Source organism: Solanum lycopersicum, chromosome 9 (genome assembly GCF_036512215.1).
Source record: "Solanum lycopersicum chromosome 9, SLM_r2.1".
Classification (NCBI taxonomy): Eukaryota; Viridiplantae; Streptophyta; class Magnoliopsida; order Solanales; family Solanaceae; genus Solanum; species Solanum lycopersicum.
In genome coordinates this window covers 591116-605643 of record NC_090808.1, presented here as the reverse complement: position 1 = coordinate 605643, position 14528 = coordinate 591116, and the positions used below count along the sequence as shown (strand labels likewise).

Below are 14528 nucleotides of genomic sequence, written 5' to 3'. Positions count from 1 at the left end.
TTGAAAAACTCAAAGTCATAACTTTTTATTATACAATATATATAAGTTAAAGTTGACAGACTATGATAACTGATTTATCGAATCGTAAAAATCAAAATCAAACTTTAATATATCAAATCTTACTGAATTAATTGATATGATAATAGTATAGCATTTTAAAATAAAAGTCTCCTCAATATCCCAATGCATCTAGTGCACTAGGACCTAGAACAAAACCTGCAAAAAAAATTACAATAAGTATAAAGTGAATACGAAAAATACATGTCCTCAATAATATCGTTGATACAAAGTGAATGAAATCTATATAAGTTCTCTTTTATCTCACTTATATGATATCCCAATTATATTCATTAATCTAATATTTACCAACACAAACATTTTATAAAAGTCAAAAAAGTCTTAACATACGTCCTTAGACATTCATATTGATATAAAAACTTTTAATCAAAGAGTCAATCACAAAATTCTAATATCATTTTTTTTTAGGGTGTGGGGTGTGGGGTGGAGAGTGTGAAGTACTCTTTTTTTTTTTTTTTTTGCTTCTAAAAAGTAATAAGCCTTTATTCATGACATGTGATGTATATAAACTATTTTTTTAGATCACAAAATTCTAATATCATTTTTTTAGAGTGTGGGGTGTGGGGTGGAGAGTGTGAAAGTACTCTTTTTTTTTGCTTCTAAAAAGTAATAAACCTTTATTCATGACATGTGATGTGTATAAACTATTTTTTTTAGATCAATGACATGGTGATAAATAGATTTGATTATCACCTACATTTGTATTCTTTTATATGGATTCTTCTTTACCATAAAGTAAAAGTTTGTTTGAATTAATGAAACATATTTTCTTTACCTTTATTTAATAATGGAAGTTAAGCTATGTCATGAGACTGGTTGACTTGGACTTGAAATTGAAGAATGTGGTTTATAAAATGTCAAGAAACACATTATCACTTGTTAAATTATTTTCTTGACCTCATAAAAAGTTCAACCTACACTATTTATTCAAACACTAATCCTAACTTCAACATTATTTCCTCTACTCTAAAATTTTTAGACAGATTGATGAATTAAGTTCTAGTATGGGTCAATAAAAAAAAGAGCGGGACCTTACATGATATCTACTGTATATGATTTTATATGTTTTACGAGAAATTATTTTTATAATTTGAACATGTGACCTCCTATATTTTATGTTGCGATTCTATTCTATTAAAGTTAGTATATTATTTTTATTTCAGGGTCTCAAAATGTTATTTTTATTTTTGGAGTAAACACTTAATTAATAAATATATGACATAGGTTGAGATATACCGAATTATTACTAAATCATAATTAATTAATGTATATTTGTACTTTATTTAATTAATTAACTATGATTAGTTACATTGGTTGATTTAAACACTTGGAGAAAGGCTTTACTAATATATTTTATAATAACAAAAACTCTTTAAGAGTTCTTATTTAACTTAATCAAAACACCTTCAACGACTATTTTTTCTTCACCTATATATATATATATATATATATATATATATGTTTTAGAAAACCATGAATAAATCAAATTTTTACCACATCAAAAAAATCTGGTAAATGAGAAAATGTTTCAATTTAATTTATTTCTAAAGTATTTGATTCATTTTATATTTTCCCTTCGTGAACCTTTTGATCTAAATTTCTTATCGTTATCTTTATTTTAAAATACGTCCCTCCACAAATAACTATCCAGATTGATATGACAAGTGTCGCACTAAAACGACGTAGACAAACAAAAGATTTAAACTTACTCTAAACTATCAAATTAATTTATACATATATCATGTACAACAACATGAATCATACCCCTAAATAATTCAAAAGGCTCAAATACATCCCAATATTTAAAAAGTTTCATAAATGGTAATATAACTATAATGTTTTACTATCTCGTTACTTTGGATCATGTGTCTAACTTATATCCTAAAAGTTAGCTCAAAGAGATGAAGATGGTCCGAGCCTTATAAAGAGTCTATCCATCTCATTAACCATCTGTTATATCCTGTATTTAGACTAGCAAAATCCAACACTACCGATGTTGAACTTTTATTATTTTTGAACACACACAGAAGGTGAAAGTTTAGATAACTAATCAAATGAGTTATTAAAAATTTCTATTTTAGAAATTAAAGCTCTAAAACTTTCCAATCTGAATTCAAATTTAGTCGAGCCTCGATATTATAAAATATCAAATACCTTACAAATGAGAAACAAAATATGAAACTTCTTGGAAATTTCTTGCATGTGACAAATTACTATATATATCCTATGCTAACCCCATACTCATACAAGATGAGAGTTATCTCAATATAAAACCAAAATAAGTTATTTTCCAAAGAAAAAGACAAAACAAAAGAATGGCTTCATCATCACCAGCAGCAGAAACATGGCTCTTAGAAAATGGAAATATTAAGCCTTTAAGCAAAGAGATGAGACATGGGCATGGTCGTAGCCATGGACGAACGGCTCACAACGTATCGTCTTCGTCTCTTAGGAAAAAGTCTGATCTAACCCTTGTAAGGAAAGTACCTTGTGCCATTGTTAGAGATGTTCTTGCTAATATTCAAGAGGTCATTTTGGGAACTAAGCTTTTTGTGCTCTTCATTGCCATACCTATTGCCATTATTGCTCATTACAAAAACTTTGGAAGAGTAAGTTCTCTTTAATTTACATTCAATTGTGTGATTATTTCGATGGTTGCACAATTTAATATGGTATTAGAGTGGACAGGAGGTTGTTTTGAATAAAATGAAATGAATATTCATGCGTTTAGGTTAATTTTAAAACGAATCAGGTACACACGTGAGGACAAATAGTGGAGCAAAAAATATTATACAAAAAAAATTAAAGGGATTCAACTCAACGTTTACTTTCTATGCATATAAATTAATTTTAATCTTCTATTATATACTACGTGATGGAAATTTGAATGAATCCCGCCATGCATTAATTGAACACATAATATAATTTAAAAGTGTTATTTTATTTAACAACACAATTTGTTTTCTTTTTCTTTTTTTTGAATAACTAAAAGATCCGTTGAAAGATGTGAATCTGAGAATATTTTTTTGTGATTTCTTGATTAATTTATTTTATAATACTGACATTTTATTTTTCTATATTATATCAGTCATGGGTTTTTGGATTGAGTTTACTTGGACTTACTCCATTGGCTGAACGTGTCAGCTTTTTGACAGAGTAAGTTAAATTGTTTCTTTGTATGGTATAATTTGATTATTAAAATTATTTATGAGTCGATTTGAATTGATTATTACTAAATCACCTATTATTAACATTTTTGATTGATTTGAATTGTAGGCAAATAGCTTTTTTTACTGGTCCAACAGGTACTTCCCCATTTATTTAGTTTTTAATCTTTTGTTGGCTTTTTTTTAATCCACAAAACACAGAGATTTTTAATCCTTTGTTTATATAATATAGTGAAGGACCACGACTAACGTTATGAAATAAATCAATATCAGTATAAAAATTATGAATTTCCATCAAAGATATTTAATATGATATTATAATTTTCCGACGAAAAATATTGGATAGACCAGGTCTAGGTAGTTTCACTATTAAATTGAACAAACATAAAATTGGAAATTCCTTTGTTTTTTTCGAATCAATAAACAATTTAACAACAACCTCTAGCTAGTTTAATGTTACTTGACATATAAATTAGATTATTTTTTTTTTTAAAAAAAAATTCTAATTATTGTTTGTTTAATTTGTTGCATTAATCAGTTGGAGGGCTTCTAAATGCAACATGTGGAAATGCCACTGAACTTATAATAGCAATATTTGCTTTAATCGAACATAAAGTGGATGTTGTAAAATATTCACTCTTGGGATCTATTCTTTCGAATCTTCTTTTGGTTCTTGGCACTTCACTCTTTTGTGGTGGTATTGCAAATATATCAAAGGAACAAAAATATGATAGGGTAAGTAATTTAGTTATTTATTTTATAACATAGTGATATTTCAACTGTGTCACGTAGATTGAGATGTTAATTTTTTGTGTGATTAAAACAGAAACAAGCAGATGTGAACTCTCTACTTTTATTATTGGGATTATTATGTCATGTGTTGCCTTTGATGTTTCGTTATGCTGGAGTTGGAGAATCAGCAGCAATAACAGCACAAGCAACATTGAATCTATCAAGAGTTAGCTGCATTGTTATGCTTCTTGCTTATTTTGGTTATCTTGTGTTCCAATTGTGGACTCACCGACAACTTTTCGACGCACAAGCAGTAAGTGTCCAATCATGTTTTATTGTGAAATTTAAAAAAAGAGTAATTTTTTTCATTTCCATAATGATTTTTTTAAAATTTTTGAGTCCCTCTGATAGTTATATCTTAATTAGGAATCGTGTAATTTAACGATTCTGATAAAAAAATATTTATAATAATATCAAAAGTATATAAGCTAAATTCTTTCGAAATTAATCAGGAAGAAAATGAAGGTGATGATATCGAAGATGAAGAAGCAGTGCTTAGTTTTTGGAGTGCATTTGCATGGTTGGTTGGAATGACTATTCTTATTGCTCTATTATCTGAATATGTTGTTGGTACCATTGAGGTCAGTTTTTTCTTTTTATATATATAATTTTTAAATATATGTAAAATAGGAGGGATTTTTTTTTTAATTAAATAAAGTCTTGACAATTTTTTTAAAAAATTTAAATTAAATAGGCAGCATCAAATTCTTGGGGAATTTCAGTGAGTTTCATCAGTGTTATTTTATTACCAATTGTTGGAAATGCTGCTGAACATGCTGGGGCTATAATTTTTGCTTTCAAGAACAAGTTGGTATGTACAATTTCTAATAATTAAATCAGCAAATGTTTATTTTTTTTTATAATAATGATAAGAGAACTTATAGTAAAGGGATTTTTAATTTTGGATAATGCAGGACATTTCTTTGGGAGTTGCCTTAGGTTCAGCAACACAAATTGCCATGTTTGTGGTAAGTAACTTACTCGAGTTGTTTCGAGTTTAATTTTTATACATCATGTATGATAGAATTTTTACGATCATTTAAATATATACTCAAATACCGAGTAAATAGGAGAAACACATGATAAATAAGACAAATTATTTGTTACAACATGTTAAATTATATACCGATAGTAATTTTTTTTTTTTTTACTACAATGTAATATGTTTCTTCATTTCTATTTGTTTTAAATTAAGTACTTGTTATATTTTTCATTTTTTTAAACTGATAGTAATTATCTTTTTTTTTTTAATTATTCAGGTTCCCTTGTGTGTGATTGTATCATGGATTATTGGTGTGAGAATGGATCTTGATTTTAGTCTTCTTGAGACAGGCTCCCTTGCTTTAGCAATAATTGTCACAGCTTTCACTCTACAGGTAATTTTAGGTCACAATATATATTTTAACATATAGCACTTTAGAATTAATAAGGCTCGTAATGAAAATAGTATTCGAGTGACTCTTCGTACTAAATCGATTTGAGAATTTTTTACCCCCCGAAATAACATTCTTGACGTAAATACAAAATTTTATCATATCTGATATGAATATAGATTTAGTCGATACTTACGATTAATTAATATTGCAGGATGGAACATCTCACTATATTAAAGGATTAGTCCTCTTGCTTTGTTACATTGTCATTGGTGCATGTTTTTTCGTATCCAACATACCACAAAGTAAGCTCTCCGTCTAATTTTACTATACTTATGGTGCAATTTAACCTACTATAATTTAAATAATCGAAGGAACAATAGAATTTCATTATAGTTCGAGAGTAATTAAACACCGCCAAAAAAATATATATCACTAATTTATTTTTTCTGTTTTTGTATAGAACAACCAAATGGTGTCAATTTGGGCTCATCAAGTGAAGGAATCATGAGAGTTTGATGATCATCCTAATCAAAAAATGGATGCATATTTTATTCTTTGATTGGGAATATAATTGGGTTTAATTGAATCATATCATTATAAGAGTTGAATGTATTATTTCAATTTTGTGTGTTACTAAATGGTATGATTGAATTATGATCATATACAAGTCAATGATGTTTATATATGTGTTTATTCCATAGTTGCTGAGAGTTCCTTGTAATAGCAACTGGTTGTAAGAGTTTTACTTTTATTTACAGTTTTTTTCAAAAGAATAAATGAATATTTCCATTAATGTATGTATATGTTTGCGGTTCAATTCAAATTTTACACGATATAATTATTGTTATAAATATTGAGGGTTTATTTATAGATTTATGTCACGTACAATTGTTCAGCTTTATTGTCCAATGGATTGGGATATGATGCAACTACCGTGTTGGGAATAAATCCGTAACACAAATAATATTTGCGGTAATAAAGATAACAAATGTGGTACACAACAATACGGTTAATCAACGAGAATAAAAGAGAAATAATGACACCAAGATTTTACGTGGAAACCCTCCTAAATAAGGGAAAAACCACGACCCGAGAGGAGCAACGAGTATCACTATAGTAAGGATTTTACACTTGTATGTCTGAGTAAAACTCCAAAGACCACTACACATTCAAAAGAAATAACACTCTTTTAATTTTTCCACCTCACTACAATACCGCTCACACTCTCTATTTTTCCTCACAGATTATTTTCTTCTATGATACCTCACTCTTCTTTTCTCTCCTTTGTAATTCTTTTTTGGTGTATTTTGAAATGAGCAAGAGCTCTCTATTTATAGGAAAATCTACTCCTAATGATGTCACCAATGACATCACAAGAAACACAAGATTTCAATATTTTCACCTATGTAGAAATCTTGCTAAGATTTTAGTTGAAAAAAGAAATGGTGAGCTTTGAATTTTGTTGCAACATTTGTTGACTTTAACAATAATCAACAAACAAAATTCAATCATTTTTGCTATGTTTATCTACAATGGGTATGGACTCCACATATCGAAGACTATAAGATCCTTGCAATTAACCTAAATGATGGAGTCGGAACTTCCACAATTCATATGTCCAACTTGAACTGAGTTAGGTTTCTTCCTTTTATATGTCGACTATCTATGAATGTCAGTATCGAAATGCCAATTGACGAGATGAGCCTACGAAAGATTTCAAGTTCAGATTATGATGACTCACATCCTTACTTACGCAACGAAATTTAATTGATGGAGTAGTCAGTACCCTTGAGTTATTTTCTTTGGTATTGCCTTCTCTCATCGTTAAAGGCGCCACAAGGCACTCGACTAGAATAAGTTGATGTTAGGCATGCTAAATGAATATAAGATCTATTAAAACTAAATAAATAATTATTCTACAATAAATACTATATTTAAACATATTGTCAATAGTTTATGTCCTAACACCCCCTCTCTAAATACTCTCTTATAACCAATCACAAAATAAATAAAAGAAAATGTCAAATTAAATTTCTAATGCGTAAAATTCAAAATATCTTATAAAAGATAACATAATTTTGTTTTTAAAAAAATTACAAAATCAAATCTTTTCTCACTCATTGATCCCAATTTTTTTTTTGTTATAAATAAGTGAAGAGACAGACACGTTTATAATTATTTTTTTAAAAATGATTTGATCTTGAAAGATCTATGAGCTTGAATATAGTGGGCACTCACTAGGTAACAAGAATGAACAACTTTATTGCACATTTGATGAATAAATACTCACTTTACCTAGCATCATTTATTTATTTTAATTAATAAATGTAAATAAAATATAGTTTTGGGATGAGTTGGAAGATTCTTATTCAGGATCGACTTGGTTTTCTTTGAATTTTTAATTCTTAGACTAGCTAGTACATTTTCATTTGCCTCAATCATAAACACACTTCATATTTGCATGTTGAAGATAGCACAAATAAGTATTTTATTTGGTTGATTATTTTTTTCAAAAAATTAAGAGGCTGTTTGGTAGCTAATTAGTAATATGTGGGTACTAGTTGGATGTATATGATTCGATTTGGATCGATTATTGATTCAAATCAAAATTAAATTAATTTATTACGTTTTTAAATTTTCTAAAATCAATCAAATTAAACAAAACAGTTAACTTGAGTTATCATTACACGAATAAAGTGATTCAACTAAGAGAAAATATGACTATTTAGTGTGACGTAGGGTAGATAACAAATAAAATAATATATTTTGATGAACTTGGTCTTTAGGGTTTTAATAGTTAGACTAAAATTTAAGTGTTAAGCTTGAGACGATAATAACGTTTAGATTTGAATCAATTCAAATTTGATCAATTTTTAAAGTTAAATGTGATTATATTTCTTCAATATTTTAAACAAAAAATTTAAATATTAAAAAATTATACGAAAAATATGAATAGTAATTGCAAATTTTTACAAGAAAAAATACATGATAAAATATTATGTAGCTCTTATAATTTGACTCTAAAAAAAACAATTAAAAGCGAATGAAGCGAGTAATATATATATAGAAACAAAAATAAACCCAAAGTTTCCTTTCTAAAACCCCTTATCTTGTTGACAACGGAGGAAGAAAAAGCTTCATTCCTCTGTATCTACCATGAGGAAGAACCGACCCGTTTTGGTATCCATGGACATTCCGGCTCTTGAATTGTCCAACACCAGTATTCAATCTTACCCATCACAACAATGGAAGAACAAATTTGTCGGTTCTGCTAGTTTTTCTAAAGAAATTGGGTGTAATTTTGGTTGTATTTCGTTATCGGAGAATTTGGATGAAAAAGCCTTTAAAGGGTTTCATCCTACAACAACTCAGCTTTTAAAGCACCCTTTGGCTATGGTTGCTTTGATTCCCAGAGAAGCTGCATTGTTTGCTGCAGGTGCTATTGCTGGTGCCGCTGCAAAATCTGTTACTGCACCTCTTGACCGTATCAAGCTCCTCATGCAGGTTCTTTTATGAAACCCCTTTATGTAATTGTACATTCATTTCATTTTGTTTGCCTTGTTTTGACTTTGACGTGGTGTTTAGAAGTATCAAAATTCCGTTTTAATCTTGAACCTTGTGGTGTTAAACACATTGGGTGTAAAATTGAAATTAAAGAGTTTGTTGAAATAAGAAAGAATTTCAGACAAATAAATTGAAATGGAGGGAGTAATTGTTTTCGGTGTTTTTATGTATCATATTGCTGCTGTTTCCTTGGATGATTGAATTTTCTTAGTTGAACTTCAGGCTTAATTTGTTGATAAGGTTTGTTTACTTCGGGATTGGAATTTTAGTCTTTTGTTTGTTCAACTGAAGAAAATATTTTCCATACAGAATCATTTTATACACTTTTTGAAGTAAATAAATGGGTCCCGATAAATCGGAGAGAATATCCCCGAGGGCTTTGATTCAAAAATAAAGAGAGTATAGCATGGGTTGTGTGGCAAGAACAAGTTTGAATCTTGGCAAGTGAAACAAGAAAAAATAGACTGGATGAAGTGACAATAGATATAGAGGATTCTTATGGATTTAATGATACTTTCTAAGTAGTAGACTGTAACAAAATGTACAAATTGAACTACAGTAACTAAGAGTGGAATGCAAAATGACATTGGAGCATATTTGGTTAGTCGACTGGATAAAATGTATGAGTTATGGCCAGATAAGTCATCCACTGATAAGAATAATGACTTAGTTGCGGCCAAGTGCGATGGTACTTCAATTCACATGAATTCTGTTTGGTATTACTGGCGTTTGCAAATGTTTGCGTTATTTTTTCATAGTTTTGAAGGATGGCTAGTTTGCTGAATTACTCTTTCAAGGCTTTATAACCTTTAAACTTCTATGATTTCTGAAATGGTAGCCAAAAAGGCCACATCCTTTGTTGGAGTACTTTCAGTCAACTTCTACACTTGCCATCTTATGCTATATTCCTGAATGTGTAGCTTAAAATCCCAAAATAGCTTATTTGTCCAGTCTTTCACGTCTCTGGAAGAGGTAGAGAATGGGCTTGCATTCAGCTGCAATGTGGTTATGCTATTGACCTGTTAACATTAAAAGGAACAATGTGCATATTACTGCAGATTTTGCTGTACTATGAGGAGGAGAAAGAATGACTTGCCTGATAAATATCGGTGCAAGAATGATTTTTGGGGTTACTCCTCTTCGTCTCACCACTCTTCTGGTGTGAGCTCTGTTTGAGAATAACAAAAGTTTCTGTGTTGGAACTTGACATATTGCAAGCATCCTTTCTCACTATGCAGTTGTATAGCCGATATGGAAATCTTAAGCTCATACTTATATTCATATACATTGCCTCAATTTTGTACTTTGCACTTGCTATTATCTTCAGATGATGACACCTTTTCTTGTTAAAATCCTTCATACGCCCATCGATTCAGGTTACTCATATGGTGACTCTATGGCATTCTGAGTTTGAAATGCATTTTGTCTTTAACCACAACCACTTTCATATTTTCTATTTTGCGCTTATTTCTTCCTTATTTTCGTGTTGGTTGCAAGACACATGGACTAAGAGCTGGGCAAGAAGCTGCAAAGAAAGGAATCGGATTCATTGAGGTATGTATTGCTGTGTTGCTTGTTGTTACTTTCTGAGATATACAACATAGACAAGCTATGTTATTGAGTTCCCAGAAGTCTGGTGTTTCCTATTCTCTGTAGTTTATATTGTACAGAGTTTTAGCTATGATGATTGATCCGAAAGACTAAAGGAGTGATCTGCTGTATCATAGTTAGGAACTATTTTACTGGGAAAGACGAAGGCTCTCCCTTACAGTCTTCACTTGAGGGTAGAATTCCAGTCAACTTGTCAGTCAGCATTCATAACTGACTTCTACCACCGACTAAAAAAATGTAGAATTTGGTATATGCCTCATTTTCCGTCTGTAGAAAGTTTTTTTTTTTGGGATGATAGACAGTATGATGAATATAGAAATCTAATAGTAGAAGACTTTCTGCCTATTTATTTTATTTTATTACTTCTTTTTACTTGGTTATAAACCTTTGAATCTCTCTGTAATGTTATATGTTGTGAAGCAATTGAGTCCCTCAGCGGTTAAAAAGTTTAAAAGACTACATTGAGTTTCTAAGGGTCCTAGTAATGGGTTTATCAGCTAAATGGGCTCTCCTTTTGGGTTATCCTAGTTAGTATATAGCCATTATGGTATTTTTTCTTCTATATGTCTTTTGTGCAAACCTCCCATAGGGTGATAATTCCCACTCATAGACGCCATCATTGGGTCATATGATTCTCAAGTTTTTGATATATGCCTGAAATTGGATTGTGCAGGCATTTGCATTGATTGGGAAGGAGGAAGGTATCAAAGGATATTGGAAAGGAAACCTTCCACAGGTATTTGCACCATTTTCCCAGAGTCACATTTCTAGTGGATTCTTGGTGATTGCTTTTTTAAGACATCAAGTTGATTATTTTCTTTTAATGGTTTAGGTGATACGGATCATACCTTATAGTGCGGTGCAGTTATTTGCTTATGAAACGTACAAGGTAATGAAACATCTTTGGAGAAAACTTTAACACTGGTTTGATTGTTTGGCTAGAATGAAGTTGATTTGACACTTCTATTTACAGAAACTTTTTCAAGGAAAGGATGGGGAGCTTTCTGTCATTGGAAGACTAGCAGCAGGTGCTTGTGCTGGCATGACTTCTACTTTTGTAAGTTTGCATTATGGGAACACCATATAGTTTTTCTAAATTGTCCATTTGGCATATATTTTTGCAATTATGTTTGCACAAGTGAAATAGACCTGGCAGAAACTTACACAAATTGGAGAATGAGGGGCCATCAGTATCTCAATTATTGTCCATTTGGCATATATTTGTGTTGTTATTTACTCTCTTTTTCATCTGTCTTCAAGACGGTTAACTTGTTTATTTTATGTCAGGTAACCTACCCACTCGATGTTCTCAGGTTGAGATTAGCAGTAGACCCTGGATATAAAACGATGAGTGAGGTAAGAATCGGATAACTCAGAATTTGTGACGCCAGGACATATCTGAATCTTTATGTCAATTATTTACAGGTTGCTTTAAACATGCTGAAAGAGGAAGGCTTTGCATCCTTTTATAATGGTCTCGGGCCCTCGCTCATTGGAATAGCTCCATATATTGCTGTGAACTTTTGTGTTTTTGACTTGTGAGCCTATGGTCTTTTAAAGATCCTTTTTCTATATCATCTGAAGACAGAGTCCTGGTGTTACTGTAACCTAAATGATACTTCTCTGAATGTCAGGGTGAAAAAAGCTTTGCCAGAAGAGTATCAGAAACGAACTGAAGCCACTCTGGCTACAGGTTTGATTTCAGCAACTATTGCCACTCTATTGTGCTATCCATTGGACACAGTGAGAAGGCAAATGCAAATGAAGGGTACACCTTATATGACAATTTTTGATGCCTTCCCAGGTAAAGAATTCTAAAAGATCGTCAATATTTGTATATCTTTTTGTAACTAGATATGGAATTTGTCAAACTGTGTTTGTCTTCCTTTCACTGATGAGTCCACAGAAGCAGTGACAAATAATCAACTTAATCTGCAAATTTCATATTATCGACTGAAGAACTTCATAGTTTAAGGTGTTTAAAACTATAGGAATTGCACTTTCTAAAGAAGAATCCAAAAAACTGAATGTAAATGTAATAAACAAATGCTAATATGTTAGACTCAGTAAACAGATTATCTAAAGGCAGGATTGTTTTTGTTCCATCTTTCTATACTTAGTTCTTTTAACCTAAACCATATTTTTGTCTTGCTTGGTTGGTTCACATGTCCGGTGATCAACGTTTTGCATGATCCTGATTCACAAGTCCTGCTGTCCAAGTTCTTCCTAGTTTACTATAGGGGGGAGGGGAGGGGGGGTCCTTGGCTTTCGGCCTAAAGTGTAGTGTCTACCTTTGGGTGCACTGTTGTAGCCATAGATACATTGTGGTACTAGCTTCACAATGCCCATACCCCAGCCTTGCTTTAAAGGGATGCATTAATATGCTCCTTAGCCCCCTTTTTTTGTTTGGATTGCTTCCTCATAGTTTGCCCCAAAATATGGTTCGTTCCTTAGATGGTAAGGTCCACCTATTTCAGAATCAAATTATATATTATTTGTTTTTAACTAACATCTTCACACCTATCACATCATCCAATAATGCTGACAAATATCTACCAAAGTTAGATATAACAGATCAGTTTTCTCTTAAGCTCTACTCAACATAGGTCATAATAAATGGGATGAGCGAGAAAAATGAAATAGCTTTATGTATGAGCAGCTTTAACAAAACAATTTTCCACTTTCTGATGTATCTGTGCTTCAAATCCTCAAGGGTAAAGTATCAAGGAGCATAAATTGTCAAAAATTTGATGACATTTTGATTTCAAGATGTCAATTCTTCAAACTTGTTAACTTTAAACTTCATTTTTTTGGGGAAAAACGAACATTTAACATTCAGTGACAGATTGATTGTATTGTGCTTTTTGAAGTCCATGTTTAACAAGCTTGAGAGGGGATTGCCTCCAGGGTTTGGTATACTGGTAAGAGTGTAACATGTTATGTGTGAATAGGCAGCTCGTCACAGGTTCGAATCCTGTGGCAAACAAAAACCTGGTATTTAAGTGGAGAATGGTGGAGGGGCGGACCCATTATCGGTCATGTTTGGAACCGTTTGCAACTGACCCTCAGGGATTAATTAGTTATCAAAATAGAAAAAATAACTTGAGAGGGGATCTGAGTTACTCTGAACTGAGAAAAATGTTCAACCTAATACACTTTCTAATTGATTATGTCACCCTTTTCTATTGCAGGTATAGTGGCCCGTGATGGTATAGTTGGACTCTACAGGGGTTTTGTTCCCAATGCACTGAAAACTCTCCCTAATAGCAGGTGCAGTTTTCTCATTGCTATTGCCTTTTTAGGGGTCTCTCTTCACTTGGACTATCATATCTGTGTTGCAAAATAAAAAACGATATGACTTTCTTTCTTCTCGTTGTTCTCCAAAGGGAACCATAAAAGGGATTACTATTGTTACCATGTACAGTGATCATTGCTAATATTTAACATTCTTGCCTAACATATGATTCTTTGTTTGTCTTCATTTTCTGGTACAGCATTAGGCTTACTACTTTTGACACCGTGAAGCGTTTGCTAGCAAGAAGTGAGGAAGAGTTCCAGAAAATTATAGAGGAAAACCGCAGGCAAAAGGCAGAATAATTCCCAAGTAGATCTGATTCCATGGAGATAATTGATCTCGTCATTTTGAAGCATTGGTTCGACGAGCAAGAAACTTAGCTTCCAGTAATTACCTAGAGCTTCATTTTGTAAAACCAGGTTTAGTTGCCAGAATAGTTAGGTTGGCTTCCTTGTGACAACAAATATCTCTGTTATTTTTAGAGCTCATTTGAATGTATAATAATTACTTCATTCATTTCTGCATTTGAAGCAATTTGCAGTCTCCTTTAAATCCTTGTTTTATTTTCACATTGTAATCAATTAGTCAAAGTTCAAACATAAGAACAAAATTGATGTGAATAGTGGTGTTTAAATGCAAACAAAT

At 31.3% G+C, this 14528-nt stretch overlaps 2 protein-coding genes across 2 annotated transcripts; both read left to right on the top strand.

Moving 5' to 3' along the window:
* The first annotated feature begins 2245 nt into the window (after window positions 1–2245).
* LOC101254519 (vacuolar cation/proton exchanger 3) lies at window positions 2246–6210 on the top strand. Its single transcript, XM_069288848.1, has 11 exons — window positions 2246–2687; window positions 3167–3234; window positions 3355–3383; window positions 3784–3980; window positions 4072–4290; window positions 4490–4618; window positions 4732–4848; window positions 4952–5005; window positions 5297–5413; window positions 5625–5715; window positions 5874–6210. The coding sequence occupies exons 1-11, from the start codon at window positions 2394–2396 to the stop codon at window positions 5927–5929; spliced, it is 1371 nt and encodes a 456-aa protein (XP_069144949.1). The 5' UTR covers window positions 2246–2393; the 3' UTR covers window positions 5930–6210.
* A 2239-nt stretch (window positions 6211–8449) lies between these two features.
* LOC101254827 (probable envelope ADP,ATP carrier protein, chloroplastic) lies at window positions 8450–14435 on the top strand. Its single transcript, XM_004246723.4, has 10 exons — window positions 8450–8917; window positions 10475–10531; window positions 11262–11324; window positions 11421–11477; window positions 11562–11645; window positions 11876–11944; window positions 12014–12126; window positions 12223–12392; window positions 13780–13858; window positions 14083–14435. Exons 1-10 carry the CDS (start codon window positions 8570–8572, stop codon window positions 14183–14185), a joined length of 1143 nt encoding a protein of 380 aa, XP_004246771.1. The 5' UTR covers window positions 8450–8569; the 3' UTR covers window positions 14186–14435.
* Window positions 14436–14528: the final 93 nt, after the last annotated feature.

What these genes read in the sequence shown, in the direction of transcription:
- LOC101254827 (XM_004246723.4), top strand. Translation starts at nt 8,570, where the DNA reads ATGAGGAAGAACCGACCCGTTTTGGTATCCATGGACATTCCGGCTCTT. An exon ending in GGAAAGGAAACCTTCCACAG is followed by an intron (nt 11,325 to 11,420) that starts GTATTTGCACCA and finishes TTAATGGTTTAG; the next exon opens with GTGATACGGATCATACCTTA. An exon ending in AAAACTCTCCCTAATAGCAG is followed by an intron (nt 13,859 to 14,082) that starts GTGCAGTTTTCT and finishes TTTCTGGTACAG; the next exon opens with CATTAGGCTTACTACTTTTG.
- LOC101254519 (XM_069288848.1), top strand. Translation starts at nt 2,394, where the DNA reads ATGGCTTCATCATCACCAGCAGCAGAAACATGGCTCTTAGAAAATGGA. An exon ending in TCACAGCTTTCACTCTACAG is followed by an intron (nt 5,414 to 5,624) that starts GTAATTTTAGGT and finishes TTAATATTGCAG; the next exon opens with GATGGAACATCTCACTATAT. An exon ending in CGTATCCAACATACCACAAA is followed by an intron (nt 5,716 to 5,873) that starts GTAAGCTCTCCG and finishes GTTTTTGTATAG; the next exon opens with AACAACCAAATGGTGTCAAT.